This window comes from Notothenia rossii (genome assembly GCF_949606895.1).
Source record: "Notothenia rossii genome assembly, chromosome: 8".
Classification (NCBI taxonomy): domain Eukaryota; kingdom Metazoa; phylum Chordata; class Actinopteri; order Perciformes; family Nototheniidae; genus Notothenia; species Notothenia rossii.
In genome coordinates, this window is record NC_136906.1 from 51,503,943 (window position 1) to 51,524,548 (window position 20,606).

Sequence of the window (20,606 nt, forward strand, 5' to 3'; positions counted from 1 at the left end):
TGCGCTATTTTAATTTCCAGCTTAATCCACTAGGGAATAGCGGTTGCAAAACTGACTTGTTTTTAACAAGGAGAAATTTATTTTCCTTAAAAATATCTTTAAAATAGAAAGAACATTACACTATGGTTAAACAACACAGCACATAACCGCCAAAACACATTTGCAAACAAGAATATTCACAAAACCGCCAATACACACTTGCAAACAAGAATATCCCAAAACCAGCCAATACACTTTTACCAGCATAAGTACTTCCAATAGTTCTAACTCTAACAAGAAGTATGATGTTCTTTACAAGATGGAATGCCTAGCCTCAGTGTGTTAAAGCAAACAGAGTACTTCAATTAGCATTTCATGAAATGGCGACTGCCGTGTGGTTCACTGTGAACATGAGGTCAAGACAAGATGACAACTGGTTTTCCAACCTTTGACCTGAAGAACAAAGGGATTTGAAAAAAAACAGCTCGTGTGGTTCTCACAGTGGAGTTGAAATAATGGCGGGGTGATATTTTCTCTAGTAAATTCAACACACAACTCTGTAGTTTAAAATAACATTTCTATTTAGTTTACAATGATAAGTGGGCCTCATACCCTTATGTCATAGCCCTCTACCAATGTACGTAAATGTTTTGACTTTAAGAGCCATTATGGTCATTTCTTCTGTTTAAACACGCTATTATGGGACACTATCCAAACACTATCAGAAGAATATCGTCTATCTAACGCACGAATGTCGCTTTTTCTCGTCGTAATCCACCACGCAATGTCTTTTTGAAAACAGAAAAAAGTAACCACTGAAAGCTTCAAACTCCTCAGGCCTTTTCCTTGAAAAAGGACTTTTTTAAAACAGCCTCACACTGTTGTTAACACAAAACACTCACTCCAATAACCTTAGCTTCCAACTTTGGCTGTGTCTTTGCCTCAAGCAGTCCCGACTGCTTAATGGCCTAAAACCATTCACGTTAACTTAAAACGCAACAAAAGACACCTATTTTGTGATTGGCCTCTGGCCGACATGTAATAACAGACAAACGAATAGCATGCAGGGTTAAATAGAACAAAAGAAAATGAACTCACCCTGCCTGTGACAAAGCAACGCCACGTGTGGTAGGATACCAATGTTTATCCATTTAGGCTTGTTTTAACTTACATTTAGGCAGTCTTTCTCAGGAGTCCAATTTACCAGACAGACACACACTCCTATTGTTCACTATGTAATCTATTGAAGATTTTGAATAAACAGGTACTTCTTTACCTTTCTGTATGGGCCCGAGTGTATGTCTGCCAGCATTGTTCAAGATCCTTTGAAAACTGCAACTGCTCTCCCGGTGAAACGAGATCACGTCAGGGTCCCCAATTGACCTTTCGCAAAGCCACGCCCCTAAATGCCCGTTGTCCAATCCTATTCGATCACATGCGCGGCTCCCTGTGGAAGTTCGACAAGCTCAGCGTTCAAATTCATTGCGAAAATGGTGAAGCGTTGTGCTTATGGTCTTTGCAAATCGGATAGCAGATATCCCATAAGCTTAGAGGGGGGGGTGATATTTTACCCGTTTCCTAAACCCAAAACCCGAGAGGAGAGATGCCGCCAGTGGATAAAGAAATGCGGCAGGCCCCATGCCCAGCTGAATATGGCGAATATCAACAAACACAAATACGTTTGCTCCAAGGTAAATACGTGCTAACGTAGCTAGCTAGCTAGCAAAGATTACATTCACAAATTAACTAACTAATTTAATTAAGTAATTTCACTAACTAACGTTAGCTAAAGTCACACGACTACAGCTGTAAGCTGTGTGCTTCTAGGTCGTTTTGACCATGTATATCACTTGATGCATAATAATGTCTGAACAGCTGAGCTCCGTTATTAGTCTACCTGTGGTCAAAGTACAAACAAGAAAGCCAACAGGTAATCATTCATTTATATTTTGCTTTAATCTTTGTAGCATTTTGTTAATGGAAAGCCTACTGCTGACTTCCCTAATCCTGCTGCACAAGTGGGCACCCCGACCCCCACAAAGGAACAACAAGGTGGATGCAGAAAGCCACCAAGGAAACTGTAGTTAACTTTAGACAAACTACAACATTTAATGTCTCTTGTGATTGTATTGTTTTATTCCAAAATAACACAAATGATGGTTGTAAAGACTCATCAAAACGTTGCAAGAGGCATCCACCTCCAGCACCATTGAAACCCCAGAAGAGACTCTGTGTGTGATTTTCAATGGTGAGTAATGAACCATAGCTTTTTTTCCACATTTCAAGTTCAAGTTTCAAGTTGTTATATACATATATACAATACAGAAAGAATGAGATTCAAGAGGTTTATTTGTCACATACATACCAACTAAATTCCAAACAAAATGACAAAGCAAGTCATTGTAACAAAACAAGTAGCCGAGAACTGTACTGTATAGTTAAGGTGCAAATAGGTATGAATGTAGTGCAAATCTCTTTAATAATAGATACATATAAAGTGTCTAAAGTGAGTGATAAGGTGAGTGTTTGTTTAAAGTGAGTGTGTACATGTGGATGTGTGTGCAGTGAGTGTAGATGATGGGTTATTACATAGTGTCATTTACATTTTACGCTGGATTGTAAAAATCAAAGTAAAAAGCATCAAGCTTGCTCTTCATCTGCTCCCATTTTGCTACATTAAAGTATATTCTTTGTAGGTGGTAGTCTTCTGCACAGTGAACATAGAAATCACACCATGACATACCAGTGAGCCCGAGCTGCCCTGTTATCTGGTAGTGATAATCGTGACACTCTTTTAGCTTGTAGCTGCCATCTGCCTGCTTTAAGAGGTAAGCACACTCAGTGAAGCTTTCCTTGGATGGACACTTAATTTCTAAAAGCCCATAGCTTGGACTTTCACTCTCTCCTATTTCTAAGACCTTACGGTCAGGTGATGTACCGAGGTGTGGTGCCTGCGGATTCACAACAAAACCACATGGATACACTTGGTTTCCTGTTAGCTTTGTGTATTGTTTTGCTGCTATGGGCTCTAGTTCTGTAGCCCTTTTCATGGCCTTGGTTTGTACTGATCCTTTATACTTGAGGTTTACAGCAAGTGTGTCATGGTCTGCTCTCCTGGAGCAGATTCTTTTAAAGGCGCTTGATGTTAAGCGATCAGATCTTGCATTAAACCACAGGTTGTTTGTGTTTTGTTGTCTGGTGTCACATTCTAGGGCTATAGATTCGGTTAGGGAAATGGTCACTCTGTTGTAACTACGCGTGCCATTTTCATCCAGGACTGTGCATAAACTTGTCGGTTGGGATGGTAGAGGAAAGCTGGGGAAGTCATCTGGTTGACATACAGGCGGCGCTTCAGCATCAGCAGAAGGGGCTCCCTTGTTTAATAGGGGAAGCTGTAAAAAAGAAAAGGTGGGATCAAAATGCTATCATTAACATGTAAATATGTGTCTTTCCAGAGACTGTGGAGCCACCCCTCCTTTCTGAACAAGGTCAACTGGAAGGGGGACCAGATGAGGAGCAGTCCACAGAAAAAGAGAAGAAATTAGAATTAGAAAATGGTAACCTGAAAGAGATGCTGGCTTTAAAGGAAACAGAGGTAGAAAGGCTGAAAGCAGACATTGGCACACTTAGAAAAGGAACTCTCACACCCGAACTCCTCCAAAACAGTGCCATCCCCCAAATGTTGGAATATAGTACTGGGTTCACATATGAACGATTCAACCATCTGTGCACAATATTTGGCATTCCAAATGATCCATGTGCCACTCAAATAAATGTCCCCTTAAAATACCAGCGGAATGATTGGCAAGTTGTTGAGATGCCCCTGCGTAGCCAGCTGTTATTTGTTTTAATGAAACTACGCAACAATGAAGACTTGAAAAACCTTGCCTTTAGATTCAGCATAACCGTGCAGAGTGCAAGTAATCTTTTCAACTCCTGGATTCCTTATATGTTCGACGTATTGGGTGCAATACCAATTTGGCCTCACAGAGATGTCATTATGGAAAATATGCCAGACACCTACAAAATGGATTATCCATCAACATTTGCAATATTGGATTGCACTGAACTAAAAATGGAACGGCCTACCTCACTGGTGTTGCAAAGTCAGAGCTATTCGAGTTACAAAAGCACAAACACTCTGAAATCGTTAGTTGCCTGTGACCCCCGTGGTGCTGTGATCTTCTCTTCTGCACTTTTCACAGGCTCTATGTCTGACAAGGAGATAGTCAGAGAGAGTGGTCTCATCCCACTACTGGAGAAACAGATAGAAATTGGCTATCTGCAAAGAGGTGATGGCCTAATGGCCGATAAGGGCTTTTTGATAGAGGACGATATCAAGTCTGTCGGACTGCAGTTAAACCTGCCACCCTTTGCGAGGTCTAAGAGGCAAATGCCATCTGGAGATGTGCTCACAACTAAGCGCATCGCAAAGCACCGTGTTCATGTGGAAAGGGCCATCGCTAAGATAAAGAAATTCAAAATGGTGTCAGACCGAATTCCCAATACTAGGTTGGGGAATATAAGTCAGATCTGGTATGTGGTGAGCGTGCTCTCAAACTTCCAGCCACACATTCTCAAACAGTGAGGGTACCGGACTCTATAAATCCTTGTATATCTTCCTGTACATTTTACTGTATATTTTAGAATGTATGTACATCAAAGTGACTAGTAAATGCAGGGTTCAGATAAATGTAATGGGTTAAAAAGTACAATATTTCCTTTGAAATATACTCAAGTAAAGTACAACATTGAATCTATTGAACAAAGCTACAGATAGATGTTATCAAATGTTTGGCTTGGTGACATTTGTGTTTAGTGGGACATGTTTAATATGACAGTCATTAATATATATAAAAAAGTGTAATCCAGTTTTTTTTTATAGTACTTCTATTCTGTATTTAATTTGTTTACTACCAAAATGTAATAAAGTACTTCTATTCTGTATTCAACTAATTTCAAACTGTCTAATTTGCATCATCAATATAACCAATAGGGCATACAGACCCTCACACTTGTTTACACTGTTGATTTCTCTCATATTGTTAGATTAAAATGCCTATATTTATATATTTCTACTATTACCCTCTTACTAGTTATGCTGTAGTACTTTAATTACTTTTATTAATTTGTATATTTGTACCCAGTTTAACCACCTGTACATTGTATTTATATACAATGTACAGGTGGTTAAACTGGGTACAAAATATACAAATTAATAGTGTAGTGTTAATCAGATGTATGTGTACAGAGCTGTATTATATAGGGGGGGTCTTATCATATTCCATAATTATATACGTTTCTCACCTGGTGGCTTAGGCCACATCCCACAGCATATGTCCTGCCGCAAACTTCTACCTCAGGTGTGTCTTCTGCGGCAAGGTAGCTTATAGGCGCATCTGTCATCTCTTTCATGAGCTTGTATGTATTTGTTCCTAGTGTTTGCCTAGACACAGAAATAGCATTATTAGCAAGAGCATGACTGATGGTAAATATGGTAAGTATGGTAATATGCAGTACACACTACACAGAATGGAATAACTTACTTGTTGTGGGTAGAGTTGGATGTTATAGGCTTCCGCTTACGGTTGACTTTGGCCTTGGCTACCGCCACATTGAAAATAGCTTGGCCAGTTATTTTTTTCCCTCTGGCTTTGTGCCATTGTTGAGGTTGACTTGTGGAGGAGATCTGTTCTGTTTTTGCACGCCAAATGTCCAGTGTGTGCATCAAGCCCACAGTATGTGAACAGTAACCTGGCATACTGTAAATTATTTTAAAAGATCAGCTTGGTGGCATGTTTATTTCATGTTTCACTCGATTCATTTATTGTACAGCTACACTTGCAAACATTAGCTAGCTGGATAGGATGATCAACATCGACGTTAACGTTAGCCCTAAAAAATAACTAGATGTACGATTTCAATAGCAATGACAACTCGATATTACAAAAGCAGAACATACCCAGCAGTACACAAACAAGCCTGGTCCACAATATTGTGCTCGTCGAATTTGACATACAGCTCATGTGGTTTTTCACTCTTGCACTGCGACCTGTATGCAAGTGCCTCTATTGATGTTGTGCCTCCCTCTTTTCTAATGTTTATACTGTGGATATAACCCTCCATAGCGTATTGTAGCCCCTTTTGTCGGGACCTGGAGGATATTGCTGCGTTATTGCTCCAAAATGAGTCTGTTAAGGCGATACGTTACGGAGACCCTCCATTATGGCTTTGTTTAACGCATCTGGCTCTCAGCTTGTCGGACTAGCAACAGTAACCAAGGGGGGGCGTGGCTTTGCGAAAGGTCAATTGTTAAATATGTTCGTTATTCTCGCGTCCAGGAGAGAAGCTTTAAAATGAGACTAAATGGAGTCTCTGAGAAAATTCAAATGGGATACTTTAATTAAAAAAGGCGCGGTAGTGTTACAGACAGAATATTGTTCAGGCAGAAAACAGCTGTGATCCGGTGTCGATACCAGATGTGTTCGGGGTACCATATGTGTTCGGGGGCCGTCTCTTACCAATGACGTCACGCATTGTACGCATTGTGATTGGCTGTACGGTAATTTACCCAGGGGTGCTCGGGGGCAAATCACACCTACAGATCATGACGAACCGAATTGAATTATTCCTATGCTCCTAGCGTGTGAAAATGTTTGTGAAAAACATGTTAAAAAAACATGAAAACGGAGCAATGGCTGTACGCCATTGGCTGTACGGCAACTCAAGAGGACCATCATACACGGTCAAATTCCGAACATTTAAACATAGCCTACACTTCATTCTTTACTTTGTCCGTTATTATATGTAGAAGATGAACTACCTCTCTGAAAGGTCCCAATGTGTTCTTTTTGATGGGCTGTCTTCTGAGTGGTTAAACATCACTAAAGATGTTCTGACTTCTGACTGCTTTGGATATATAATTACACCACAATAAGGTTTTACTATCACAGGGCACTGAAATTTGTGACAAACTGTAAAGCACTTACGCATCACTGTACACTGTAAACCAAGGCGGTTTTGCCATCACTTACTGTACTGAGGCTCAGTCACTGGTACATTTTCATTTAGAAAAGCCATGTTGGATAAAGTACCATCTTATATCTGCTCCCTGATCTCTCGGCAAATTGAAAGTACTTATTGCCTGAGATCTCATGCTGTGGTTTTATTAAATGTGCCAAGTGCTAGGACTGTCTTAGGGAAGAAAGCTTTTAGATGTGCAGCTCCACTAACTTGGAACAGTCAGCAAAAAGAATGTAAAATTACCAAGCTGGTACCACTACATGTTTTTAAAGCTCGGTTGGATGCTCCACAGTCAGATGCTGTTGGTACCTGTACATGTGGATAGATATGTAAATTGTAATCCCTGTATTTTTTGCTGTATGATGTCCTTTTGTTGTTCTGTTGTTTATGTTTTTATGTCTTCATGTGGAACCTACTGCTGCAGGTCTCCCTTGAAAAATAGATCATTGATCTCAATGGGATTTTACCTAGATAAATAAAGGTTTTGAATTGAATGTCGAGCATTAACTGCAAGTCACTCAAATGCATAAACTGGAGAATAATTATGTTACAAGTGTTACAGAAAACATATCCAAGTGTAACAAACATCCAGTATTAACCTTACTGTTTTTTTACTAACAGTAACCAACTAATAATTTTCATGAAGTGCATATTTATTCCAAACTCACAATATATATATATATATATATATATATATATATATATGTAATAAAACATCATGCACAATGGTACACAGTATCCAAACTCTTTAGGCACTGGTCAGAGGCATTCATGTAAAGCAGATCACCAGAATCCAATACTGGTAAAAACGTTGCAGAGATCAAATGTTTCCTTGTCTGAAAGGAGAAACCTAATTTTAAAACAACATTTTCAGTGTGTGACTTGAAAGATAAGTTCTGATCAATAATAAAACCTAGATATGTGTATGTAGTGACCCTTTCAATGTCAATGTCAGTCCCTTGAACAGTACAAATGTTGGGGAGAAAATAAGTTAACTTTTTGCGATTTGAGAATATCATGAGTTTGGAGTTGTCTGCATTTAATACTAACTTGAGTTGAGATAAATGGGATGGAATAACATCAAAGGCAGACTGGAGGAAATCAAGACTTGCTCTATAGAAGAGGATGAACAATAAATAACAGTATCATCTGCATAAAAATGGAAAGCAGCATTTGAAAGATTATTCGAGATTATTTACATACAGTATATGGTGAAATTATTGGTCCTAATGTGGAACCTTGGCGCACACCCTTTCAAATCAAATCAATCAAATCAAGTTTTATTTATATAGCACATTTATAAACGATTTTTGGTCGAGCCAAAGTGCTGTACAAATAATAAAAAATACCCTACAGTAAAGACATTTTACAGCAAATACAACAGCAGTTTGTTCAGAATATCAGTATGAGAAGAAAACGACACCCTTTGTCCTTAGACCCTCACATCGTACAAGGAAAAACTTCAAGAGAAAACCCACAGTTTAAAGGGAAAAATGGGAGAAACCTCGGGGAGAGCAACAGAAGAGGGATCCCTCTCCCAGGACGGACAGACGTGCAATAGATGCCGTGTGTAAATCGAGGAGATAATACATTTGCAATATAGGTAGACCAAATGTTAGGAAATGCATGCGTCTATAATAATAGGATGAATCCACGAAGATGTCAACAATCCTGTGGGAGCCTTCAGGGAGGCAGCACGACGAGACCCAGGCAGGACCGCAGAGACAGGTTCAGCCACGACCCGAAGTCCACGACTTAATCCAGAACTCAGGATAGAGGATCCAGGATGCGGGACCACAGCAAGAGGATCAGCCTCGACTCAAGATCACATCAAGACACAAAAGAAGAAACATTTGGCTGGGTTAATCGGAACATGAGAATACACAGATTCAGACAGACAGAAGGAAGAACAAGCACTCCCTTTGGAGTGATTTTTTTTAAATATTGAAGTTAAATGCATCAATCTGGTGCACTTTGAGAGCAAAATGAAGAGATATATGGATACCTCTCAACATACATATGAAACAACTGTAAACAGATTTACTTTGTCTTTATGGATTCGATTGTGGACTTGATTGTGATTGCTGCACATTATCCCTTACTTAATAAATACTTTTTTTGATAATCTATTATATAGAAAAGTATATCATATTGATATATAATATATAATTTATTGATAATATATAATATAATCAAATATAACAATCAAAACGAAATAAGTAGTATTAAGTATTAGGGCTAAGAAAATATTGTACATGTGAAATAGTTGTATGTATTGATTTAAATTGACATGCATACGCTAAGAAAAATAGTCCGTTGTTACTGTTTGAACTAACGTACCAACGGCACTGAACATATTACATATTACCTACCATATTACGTTTTATACTTCTTACCTTCGATTTCTCTTGTTCTTCTCCTCATTCGTCTTTGTTTTTCTTCAAGTTTTATTGTATTTCTTCAAGTTTTTATCTTGTTGGTCGAATGCACTTAAGCGTCAGCTAAATACAATGTAATGTAATGATCAAAAAACCCCTCTATACTCTAGACAGCGTGGGTAAATTACCGTAGAGCCAATCACAATGCGTGACGTCATTACGTCGTGACGTCGTGACGTCACTGGTAAGAGACGGACCCCGAACACATATGGTACCCCGAACACATCTGGTACCGACACCGGCTCTCCTGAGCAAGAGAAGAGATAGAATCCCTCGTCCGGTGCTGTTATATATCCTCTGCTGGCTCCTCCCCGCCAGCCGGCTCGCCTCGTCTCTAATGTCCGTTGTTGCATTTAAACAGAAGATTGGTACTTTTCACATTCAACATATGCTTAACACGCCTTTTCTCCTCATATTCTCTTTCATCACTTTTCATGTAACACATTCTAAACGCTGTAATCAATACTCTAAAAAATACAGAAAATGCTTCACGGCTGGTTTGGTTTCCAGTCATTCCGGATGTTGTCACATGCTACTCTCGTCTGTAAACAATAATGTATTTAAATAAACTGTACCTTCATTTAATATTCAGCATGGTAGTATCTCGACATCTATAGTTGTAGTGTTAAATCAGTAGGTTTCGGTTTTCACCACACCATGTCATTTCGCTACTAAATTCACCTCTTTAGGAAATCGTATATTAGCCACATGCTAAATGCTAACCGGAGATGAAGGATTTTCAGAATAAAAGCTTAACTGGTTGTGCACGAGAATTTCTGGTTTTTCAGTATAAAAGAGCATTTAACTTGACAGTATGTTTAAACTACATTATATCATCAAAACATTGATTTTAAATTTCTAACATAGGCTACAACAAGGGTTAACACAGATTCAGCTTTAGGTGCCTTACATACCATATAGAGTAAAAAGGAAGCCATATAACTAGTATTAATATTCATTACGATGACGAATCTTCGTCTTATTATGGCTAGCAAATGGACCAGTCAATAAAAGCAGGGTCATTTCACCACCTGTACCTTATCAGATACAATCAGGTGACCGGGTGTGTATACAAATGTGTGCCATCACAATGCGTAATGACGCACAATGGCCGATTTGGCACTGCTAGAGGACTTGGCGAATGGAAGAGTGCGGAGGGAGCGGCATTTCAGAGAGCAGCAAGATTTGCTGGCCAATGATGATGAGTGGCTCATGAGTCGGTTCCATCTTCCAAGAGCCATTTTGTTGGAGCTTTGTGCTGTGTTGGGCCCGGCTTTGTAGAGAAGCACACTAAGAAACCGAGCCGTGCCGGTTCCAATCCAAGTGCTTACAACACTTGGATTTCTGGCAAACTGGCACGTTTCAGAGGGAAATGGCTGACAGGTCGGGGATATCCCAGCCAACCCTCAGCCGTGTTATGCCAGATGTGTTGGGAGGTATAATTGTGTTGTCGCATTTGTACATTACGTTTCCTTACACGGTGGGTGAGCAGGCAAATAAAAAAATGCAATTTGCAGCAATGTCCGGTTTCCCAAATATAATCGGTGCCATTGACTGCACTCACGTTGCTTTAAGGGCACCTAGTGTGAATGAAAGTGCAGTCGTTAATCGAAAGCACTTTCATTCCATTAATGTTCATATCATATGTGATGCGAACATGCTGTTAACAAATGTAGTTGCTCGGTGGCCTGGGTCAACCCATGACGGCTTCATTTGGCGTAACAGCAGTGTTGGCCGCAGACTTGAGGCCGGAGCTGTGCGTGATGGATGGCTCTTAGGTAATGTTACGCCCCACAAAAATGGCCCTATGGAGCTGACAAAATTCCACCACTGACCCAAATATAACACGAAAGACACCTTTTAAAATCATCGAATCCATAGGATTTATTATAGACAACACATCAAATTTTTCTCCTAGGATGAGCAGCAGAGACACAGCAGTCCCCACCCCAGAGGCTTCTCCCTTCTGCTGCTGCACTGGAGCTTTTAAGCACTTCCTTCTCCAGGTGCACCTCGTCTGAACCTCGTTACAGCAATGCAGCACACCTGGGTAGAGGAACCAACGGGAAAAAGAAACAGGGAATACATACAGCCGTAACAGGTAAGAATGATTAATGTAAAACTCCTAAATAAATAATAATGTATATATGCTGCGTTATATGACCTATTTATCAACCCTACAGGTGACAGTGGATATCCCCTCAAGGGGTGGCTGCTCACCCCATTCCACAAACCGCAGAACGCAGAGGAGAGACAATATAATACTCGCCACAGCCAGGCACGAGCTGTGGTAGAGCGCACCATAGAGCTGCTAAAGGGCAGATGGCGCTGCCTCGATGCCAAAGGAGGCAAACTGTGTTAAAAGCCTGACAAGGTGTGCCAAATTGTGAGGGCGTGTGCTGTGCTTCACAATCTGGCACTGCTGAAAAATGTCCCATTATCCCCTGAGGCTGCTTGTGCCCAAGACGAGCCCGACCCCCTTCCCCAGGCATGGACGAGAAACCCTGGTGGACTGCAACAGCCTCTGGATGTGATGCGTCACTTGTAAAACAGACACAACAAGGTATGGAAACAACTTATTTATTGGCCAAATCTTTTAACGAAGTGCTTATTTCAGCCAACACATGACGAAGTTGTCCCAGCTCTCTTGCAACCTTGTGTACTGCAGCAATTGTGTCCCTCTGCATCTGCAGGACTGCATCTGTGAGGACACGGCCGCTGCTGGAGGGCTGCGCAGGAGGTGCCGTGGAGACGCCGGGGCTCGAGGCAGGAGGTGCCGTGGAGACGACGAGGCTCGAGGCACGAGGTTCCTCGGTACACTGTCCCCCTACGCCGCTGGAACCAGCATCTATGAAAAATGATTTAATAAAGTTATGATTTGTTTTTCTAAATACACTTATTGTTTTCTTTACATATGGCTACCAGCAGATATCACACAAGTTGAATGCATTTGGTTTACTCTCATTTCAAACACGGGTATATAAATGTGGTTATGTTCATCCAGTGCAGCCTTAACATCGGTGTCCCCATCTGCCTCCGTCACCACTCCAATCATGCAGGGATTCACCGATTATCCCGGCCAGCCTTTCATCCATAGGGGTGAGCTGCGGTGCCCCTTTTCCCCCTCCCGTGGCACATCTGCCTGTGTGAGGCCAGGCGTTTTTTGGCGTCCACCTTAATGTCTGACCACTTCTTTTTTATTTCCGCGACAGTGCGACCCTGTGCTGATGCAAAGTTGACAGCATCTGCCACATGCTGCCACTCTGTTGCCTTTTTGGCATTCGTTACGCCAATACTATGGCCACCAAACAAAATGTTTTGCCTTGTCTCTACTTCTCGGACAAGGATTTCAACTTCACAGTTGTTGAAGTTTATTTTCTTACCTCTTTTTTCGCTCTTTGCCATGTTCGTTTTTGCCTGAAATTGGTTTGATGAATATTCATTATGGGCATATCAATGACTATTTATAGACAAATATGGGTGTGACGGGAAGCCCGCAAAAGCTGCACCGCATTTCAAGTTGATTGGGATTTATAAAGGGAAACCGGCGTAGGAAGTGCCGTACGCATTTTTCCTCGCCGGTAAACAATGTTCGGTGAATCGGAAAATGTCGGAAAATGTATGTACCTATGTTTCGGATTTCTACTACGTAAGCAACATTCCCACGTGAATCCTACGCACGGCGTTATAAATGAGGCCCCAGACGAGCCGCAGCATTTTGGATGAGCTGCAGTGGTCGGATGGCACATGCAGGTAGACCAGCCAGAAAGGAGTTGCAGTAGTCTAGGCGTGAGATGATAAGAGTCTGGACCAGAAGTTGTGTCGCTTTCTGGGTCAGGAGGGGACGTATCCTTCTGATGTTGTAATGCAACCCAGTCTCATGGCATTTCGTGTTCAGCAACACGATTTTTAATCTATCGATTCGTGTTCAGCAACAGGATTTCCCCCTTTTTTTTTCGTGTTGCACAGCACAATTTTAAAAGCAATGTATTTCTATTGGTAGTCTCACGGCATTACGTGTTATAGGAAGACCGGAAGCTGTGTGGTTCATAAAAACATGTTCTTACGCAATATCAAGCCACAATAATGCTTTTATTTTAAATCGTATAATTTCTGACTTTTGTTGCCGTCTGTGAGGAAAATAAATTGGGCTCAGAGCCTCAGAATAGTGAAATCTGTATTTTTTTAAATATTCTTTTCCTTCTAATTTGTTATTCTTTTCAAAATAACACACTGTTATTTACTCACCAATAACACACATTTATCCTTGTTTTTATTTTTGTTTGATTCCATAATCTCTGGCTTTTTTGGCATCCGTCAGGAACTGAATTTCAAAATAAAAATAACCGGAAACAGACGTAGGCATTTCGAGCGATTACCCAAGATCCTCATGGTTTAAACTTGCTGATTGGATGTTTTAGCCGCAATGCATGTTGGGATTTGGTGTTTATATGATATGAATTCGGAAAAACATTTTAAAATAATAAAATAATACTTAATTTTGAGTGTTCTTGCTTTTCTGTTTGAAAGTCATCACATAACGGCATTGTAATACACGGTTTGTGTCACGATCTGTTTGTGTTGTGTTTTGTCTTGTCTTTTTCTGTCTTTGGTTTCATGTTTTATTTTGAAAAGTCTTCACCTCCTGTCTTGCCTGTTGCTGTCTGTCTGTTTTCCCTCCTACCTAATTACCCGATTGTGTTCAACTGGTGCCCCTGTGTTTTCTCCTGCCTCCTCACCTGTGTCTGGTTTGTGTGATTAGTCTTGTGTCTATTTAAGTTCTGGTTTTTCTGTCTGTCATTGTCGGTTCATTGCTTGTCTTTGACTGTGTTCTCGTGTTAGTGTTCTGTCTGTGCCTCTAGACCTTGAAATAAATGTATTTTTTCAGTTTATTCTGCATTTGGGTCCTGCCTGCTTCACTCAACCGTAACAGAATGAACCGACCACAAATGGACCCAGCAGATGATTCATTTGAGGTAGAATTACAGCATTTTACCTTTTAACTGACTTGCCTCGTTGATTGGTGGAAGGGAGCGTCCAGTGTTCGGCAGAAGAGGGCCGCTCTGGTAGAGGCGCACCGGTTGGTAGCAGAAAAACCATGTTTTGTTGAGTTTTTACCTGACTGGATTTTGGACTTCCTTTCAACATGTGATTCCCGGCCTGCTAGCCCCAGGCATGCTAGCCCCCTGCCTCCCAATTCCCAACCTGACGCCATACGTCTCAGTGTGTTCCGTCTGGAGTCAACTCCTGCTTTTTCCCCATTTCCTGCTCCTGTCCAGGAGCCGAACTCGCGTACTCGTCTGGCTTTTGGAGGTCCACAGAGCCTCCAAAAGGCTCTTAAGAGAAGGAGTTGCAGGTCCAGGCTAGCAGCCCGAGCCCCAGAAGCCATGCTTTGGGCTCCAGTACAGGCCCCAGCAGCCATGGTCCCGGCTCCAGTACCGGCCCAAGCAGCCATGGTTCCAGCCCCAGTTCTGGTCATCTCAAGTCCCCTCTCCAGTCCCTACTCAAGTCCCTACTCAAGTGCCGTTGGAGGTTCCGCTGGGGGTCCTGCCAACTCCGTGGCCTGTCCCGTTGGGGGTCCCGCCGACTACTCTTCTGCCGGGGGTCCTGCCAACCCTATGTCCTGTCCCGTTGGGGGTCCCGCTGACTACTCTTCTGCCGGGGGTCCTGCCAACCCTATGTCCTGTGCCGTTGGAGGTCCCGCCGACTACTTTCCTGCCGGGGGTCCTGTCAATCCTATGTCTTGTCCCGTTGGGGGTCCCGCCGACTACTCTTCTACTGGGGGTCCTGCCAACCCTGCCAAAAGCAGTACTACTTTGGCTGATAACATTTTAAGGGGAACCTGCTCTAACGGTTCAAATGGGGCTTTGCTTAGTGCTCGTAACACCAAAGCCAGATCCCACTGAGGCGCCAGTGCACGTGACACCGGTTTGAGTCTTCGTACCCCTTGCAGAAACCGTTTCATCAGGGGGTGACTGAACAACGTCCCGGCTCCGAAACCCACGTGACAAGATGATTTTGCAGCCGCATATACCTTGATTGTGCTGAAAGCCAAATTCCTGTCCAACAACAGCTGGAGGAATGACAGCACGTGAGGCAGGGGGCACGTAGTGTGGTCCAGGCTTCTTTCTACACACCAACGCTGGAAAGCTGCCCACTTGGCTGTGTAGGTCGCTCTGGTAGACGCGGCACTGGCGTCCTGAATGGTGCGTACAACATCTTGAAAGAGACCCAACCTCTCTAAGTGTTCCCGTTCAGGGGCCATGCCCATAGGCGCTGGCCTATCACTGGGTGACTGTGGATCGCTCCCTCCACCTGCGAGAGAGCGTCCCCGCGCCACGGAATTTCCCACGGCCTGCCTGACAGCGTACGCTGTAGGCATGGAAACCAGGAAGTGCCCGTGCGCTCCAGGGCAATCAGGATCACTGACAGCCCCTCCTCCTGCACTCGGTCCAGAAACCGGGGAATCAGCGGGACTGGGGGGAAGGCGTACAGCAGTCCCCTGGGCCATGGACGATGTGCGAACGCGTCCACCCCCAGGGGGGGGAGGTCCCGCGCTGACAGGGAGAACCAGAGGGCGCATTGCGCGTTCCCGCGTGCGGCGAACAGATCCGCCTCCGCCCTCCCGAACCGGCTCCAAACCTGGGCGATCAGCTCGGGATGTAGGCTCCAGTCCTCCTGGCGAGGACCTCCTCTGGACATGAGGTCTGCCCCTTTGTTCAACTCGCCGGGCACATACAGTGCTCTGATGGAGAGCAGGTGTGCGCGCGCCCAGATCAACAGCCGTCTGGCTGTGTTCAGAAGCTGCGCTGAGCGTACCCCGCCCTGGCGATTGATGTAGGCTGCCGCGGCTCTGTTGTCTGTGCGAATCAATACATGTTGATTCTGCAGCAGCGAGGCAAAATGCTGAATTACTCTCCGTACGGAGATCAATTCCAGCACGTTTATGTCGAAGGACATGTGAGTCGGCCACTGTCCCCCCACTGCCCGCGACATGCACGTTCCTCCCCACCCTGAGAGAGATGCGTCTGTGAACACCGAGATGTGTGACGTAACTCTGCCCAGGGCCACACCCTCTGATAGGACGTGGGGACTTTTCCAATAGGTTAAGTCTGAACCCACGGACAGAGGGATGACCATGCGCCTCCTCTGTCGCACAGGGTCGATGCGTAGGCGAATAAACCACCTCTGGAGTCTTCTCATGTGAAGGAGACCCAGGGGAATCAACCCGTGGTCGGCTGCCATCATGCCGAGCAGCCGCATCACGGAGAGGGCTGTCACCACGCTGCGGGGTGTGACGCGTCGAAGGAGAGCTGTCAGCGTCTCCACTCTCTGCCGTGAGAGTCGCGCTCTCATGCGGGCTGAGTTCAATTCCACACCCAGGTAAACAATACTCTGGAAGAGAAGAGGACAGCTCTTTTTCCAGTTTATCATGAAACCCAGCTTTGACAGATGCGATATGAGCTGTACCGTCTGTAAAGCAACTTCCTCCCTGGAGCGAGCCATCAGCAGCAGGTCGTCCAGGTAAAACAGTACTCTCATCCCTCCTCTGTGTAGCGGGTGCAATGCCGTCTCTACACACTTTGAAAAGGTGCGAGGAGCCAGGGAATAACCGAACGGCAGACTGTTGTACTGGTACGATATTCCCTGGAATGAAACCCGCAGGAATTTCCTGTGTTGTGGGATGATGGGTACGTGGAAGTATGCATCCCTTAGGTCTATAGAAATGAACCAGTCTCCCTGGTGAACACACTCTAGCACCCTTTTGACCGTCAGCATGTGAAACGGCCTTTTCATTATTGCCTTGTTGGACGCTGACAGGTCGAGGATGGGTCTCATTCCCCCCGTCTTTTTCAGGATAAGAAAGTAGCGGGAGTAATACCCCTGATTTCCTTCCCCTCGGGGAACCCTGGAAATAGCCTCTTTCAACAGGAGTTCCCGTAGCTCTGCTTGGAGTGCCCGACACTGTTCCCGGGATGACAGGCGTGTCTCCTGTATCCTGTTGAACTGTGGGGGGGGGAGGCGAACTGCAGGGTGTACCCTCTGCTGATCAGCCTGCTCATCCATCTGTCCATCACACACACGCGCTGCCACTCCGAGAAAGACTCTGAGAGCGGGCGCACATGCTCGAGATGTGTTGTGGTCGTCATGACGACGAGCCACGCCAGATCCCTCGCCGCCGCTGCCCGTGAGGCAACCCAAGGTGGGCCTAGAGCGAAAGGGCTGTGAGGGGGCCTCCACACGCTGCGTTTCACTCCGACTCTCATCGTGAGGCGCGTACACGCTCAGAGGACGAGTGGAGGTGTGTGCAGTGATATCCACATGAGGCGTTACCACGGCGCTCATGGGCTTATTGTGACCGTGTGTAGGTGGCATATCTCGGACAGAGGAATGCCGCGAGGTCTGTGGTTTAATAACCGAAAAGTTATAACCATCAGGCCTCCGCAGCGAACCCCGCTGCCTACTAATCAACAGATTGGAGGCAGCTGGCGTAGTTACTGCGCTCTGTAACTTATTAACCGATAGATTAAAATGTGCAGGCTTTTGTAACGAACCCTGCTGGCTATTAACCGATAGGTCATAGGCAGCTGGTTCACCCAGAGTGGGGGATATGTGAAACACATTTGAAACTGATGACAAAAGGTTGGAAATTAAGCTTCTTTTATTTCCTTCACACTCCCCCCCAAACCGTCAGGGCCGGCTCTGCTTCCTCGGCGGCTCTCGTGGAGCAGACGACAAACGGGAGTACCTCACTCCCTTCGGACCCCCCCTCTCCACTGGTTGGGGGTGGAGGCGCGGGACGGTGCCCCTGCCGCCGCCGACGGGCGAGTCTGCCGCCTCGGCTGTCTGTCTGCCTGCCGCTGTGGCCGGGTTGGCCGCTGCTGCTGCTGGTGCCGCTGAGGCTTCGCCGCAGGCTGGAGCTTGCCAACGTGCTGGCGGATATCATCCGGCCAAAAACTGGGGTCCGAACAGCCCGTCCGAGCTGATCGGAGCGTCCAGCAAGACCTTCCTGGCTGGCTCTTTAACAGCCGCCTGTTGCAGCCAGAAGTGGCGCTGGATCTGCGTCATCCACGCTGCGATCCTCGCCTGGGAAACAGCCATGGACGCGCACAGCGTGAGCGCCGTGCTGGCCGCCTTGCTGATCACCTCCGCCTCCTCTGGAGCCACGGTGGTGGATAGCTCCACCAGCGTAACCACCGAGTTTGCCAGCAACGCGATGTTATTCGCCGCTGCAGACGCCTGAACCGCACACTGGTGCGCCCGGTCAGCCTGGTGGGCGACATACTGGTCCTTGGGGGAGAACAACACAGGGCGACGTCCGGCGACAAAGTTGGCCTGCTTAAACCCAAAGAACGCCGTCAAGCTGGGCTCCAGAGCGGGGGTGGTTGCGAAACCCTCGTCAGTGAATCCCTCCACCTTAGTGAAGGGAACAAAGGTGGCCACCGGAGCCCTCAGGGTCCTCGGGTTCGCCGCAGCCTCCTCCTGGTACCTCCTAATGGCTGGGAAGCGCGCCAGATCGGGTCACTCCTGCCCGTCTAAACCCGGGAAAAAACTCCGGCCATGTCATCCAGAGCTACCCTTTCCCGTCCTAGGGGAACGAGGAGACCCATGCAGGCTGCCGCCTTAGGCTGCCTGTGCTCCTGGACGGGCCAGTCGTCCTCCTCAGCCGCCGCAGCTAGAGCATCCGCTCTTCGCTGCCTGTCGGCTGATGGGAGACGGGCACAATGCGAACACGCGACCTGCTGGCTGAGAGCCGCGTACGCGTTCTCTGGCCCCAGACAGGATTCGCATATCGCGTGTAGGTCATAGCTCATGATGTACCCCGTTTAACATGAGGGACAATCACGGACACAATTGTTGCTCATGACTTTAATTCCTTTCCTGTGCTTCAGTACTGCTGACGGTTGCTGAAGAAAAGAGGGAGCAGATTGCCGGGCCACCTTCCTATTTATACCGGAAGAAGGCCCGAGGGTGGGGCCCACCTCGCGGGTGGGCGTGGACTACAAGTGTTTCAGTGCTGCGCGGAGCCGCAGGGGGATTACCCAATAGCGATAGCCTTAGAGGGCGAAGCCATATACGAAATAGAACCTTGGCACACTGCCACTCCAACATCCAATCGCAGAGCTTGAAGATTAATCACGGGGACTGTAGTTCTAAGCAATAGCTGGGGATTATGGGTAGTGTAGTGTCTTCGGCCATCCTAAACTCCTAGAGGCCTACGTCTGTTTCCGGTTATTTTTATTTTGAAATTCAGTTCCTGACGGACGCCAAAAAATCCAGAGATTATGGAAATAAACCAATAAATAAAAACAAGGATAATTGTGTGTTATTGTTGAGTAAATAACAGTGTGTTATTTTGAAAAGAATAACAAATTAGAAGGAAATAATCACTTTTTATTATTAGTGTAGGACACTTATGTATGTACAACATCTGAAGATGTGTAGTTTTATTCATGCTTTCACATAATTTTACAGCATATTGCTATACTATTTCAGACTCAGTATTTACATTCTTATATTCAAAGAAAATCAGTAATATCTTTAAAAACTACAAGTCCTTTTATATCAGCTGTGCACCGTTATGGTGTAAATATAACCTATCTATGAATTAGATCAAATGTAAAAGTCAGCCAAATTAGTGTTGATACTGCGAGGAGACGTATTGTGTGAAGAGAAATTGAAGATGTTGTTTAATTGTTGATATCTTTATGATCCACGTCAAGTATTCAGTTTCGGCGGCATTTCTTCCAGTTTTTCCAAAGGTCTCTTCATCAGGGCCCTATAAATAAAGAACTACGGCAGATCTGTAATATGTAATGGAGCCGAACCGTGTATTACAATGCTTTTATGTGATGACTTTCAAAGAGAAAAGCAAGAACACTCAGAATTAAGTATTATTTTAAAATGTTTTTCCGATTTCATATCATATAAACACCAAATCCCAACATGCATTGTGGCTAAAACATCCAATCAGCGAGCTTAAACCATAGCTGAGGATTTTGGGTAATCGCTCGAAATGCCTACGTCTGTTTACGGTTATTTTTATTTTGAAATACAGTTCCTGGCGGACGCCAAAAAAGCCCGAGATTATGGAATCAAACAAATAAATAAAAACAAGGATAATTGTGTGTTATTGGTGAGTAAATAACAGTGTGTTATTTTGAA

General features: G+C 44.6%; 1 protein-coding gene and 1 long non-coding RNA gene across 3 annotated transcripts; one reads left to right on the forward strand and one right to left on the reverse strand.

Moving 5' to 3' along the window:
- Positions 1 to 2,293: 2,293 nt before the first annotated feature.
- On the reverse strand, positions 2,294 to 11,333 carry LOC307014863 (uncharacterized protein). 2 transcript variants are annotated; one of them, XM_079643078.1, is made up of 4 exons: positions 10,016 to 11,333; positions 5,526 to 5,741; positions 5,287 to 5,425; positions 2,294 to 3,371 (listed from the first exon to the last, which is right to left on the reverse strand). In XM_079643078.1, the coding sequence occupies exons 2-4, from the start codon at positions 5,738 to 5,740 to the stop codon at positions 2,586 to 2,588; spliced, it is 1,140 nt and encodes a 379-aa protein (XP_079499204.1). In that variant the 5' UTR covers position 5,741; positions 10,016 to 11,333; the 3' UTR covers positions 2,294 to 2,585. The 2 variants fall into 2 exon arrangements, 1 of the variants encoding a protein (XP_079499204.1); XR_013801338.1 differs by lacking the exons at positions 2,294 to 3,371; positions 5,287 to 5,425; positions 5,526 to 5,741 and adding an exon at positions 9,640 to 9,774.
- On the forward strand, positions 9,670 to 12,331 carry LOC307014865. Its single transcript, XR_013801340.1, has 4 exons — positions 9,670 to 9,808; positions 11,359 to 11,541; positions 11,624 to 12,003; positions 12,134 to 12,331. It is a non-coding gene; the product is annotated as an uncharacterized lncRNA (long non-coding RNA).
- The last annotated feature ends 8,275 nt before the right edge of the window (positions 12,332 to 20,606 follow it).

Coding starts and splice junctions, on each gene's coding strand:
- LOC307014863 (XM_079643078.1), bottom strand. CDS start 5,740: ATGCCAGGTTACTGTTCACATACTGTGGGCTTGATGCACACACTGGAC. Junction 5,426..5,525: donor TCCAACTCTACCCACAACAA/GTAAGTTATTCC, acceptor TTCTGTGTCTAG/GCAAACACTAGGAACAAATA. Junction 3,372..5,286: donor GATGTGGCCTAAGCCACCAG/GTGAGAAACGTA, acceptor TCTTTTTTACAG/CTTCCCCTATTAAACAAGGG.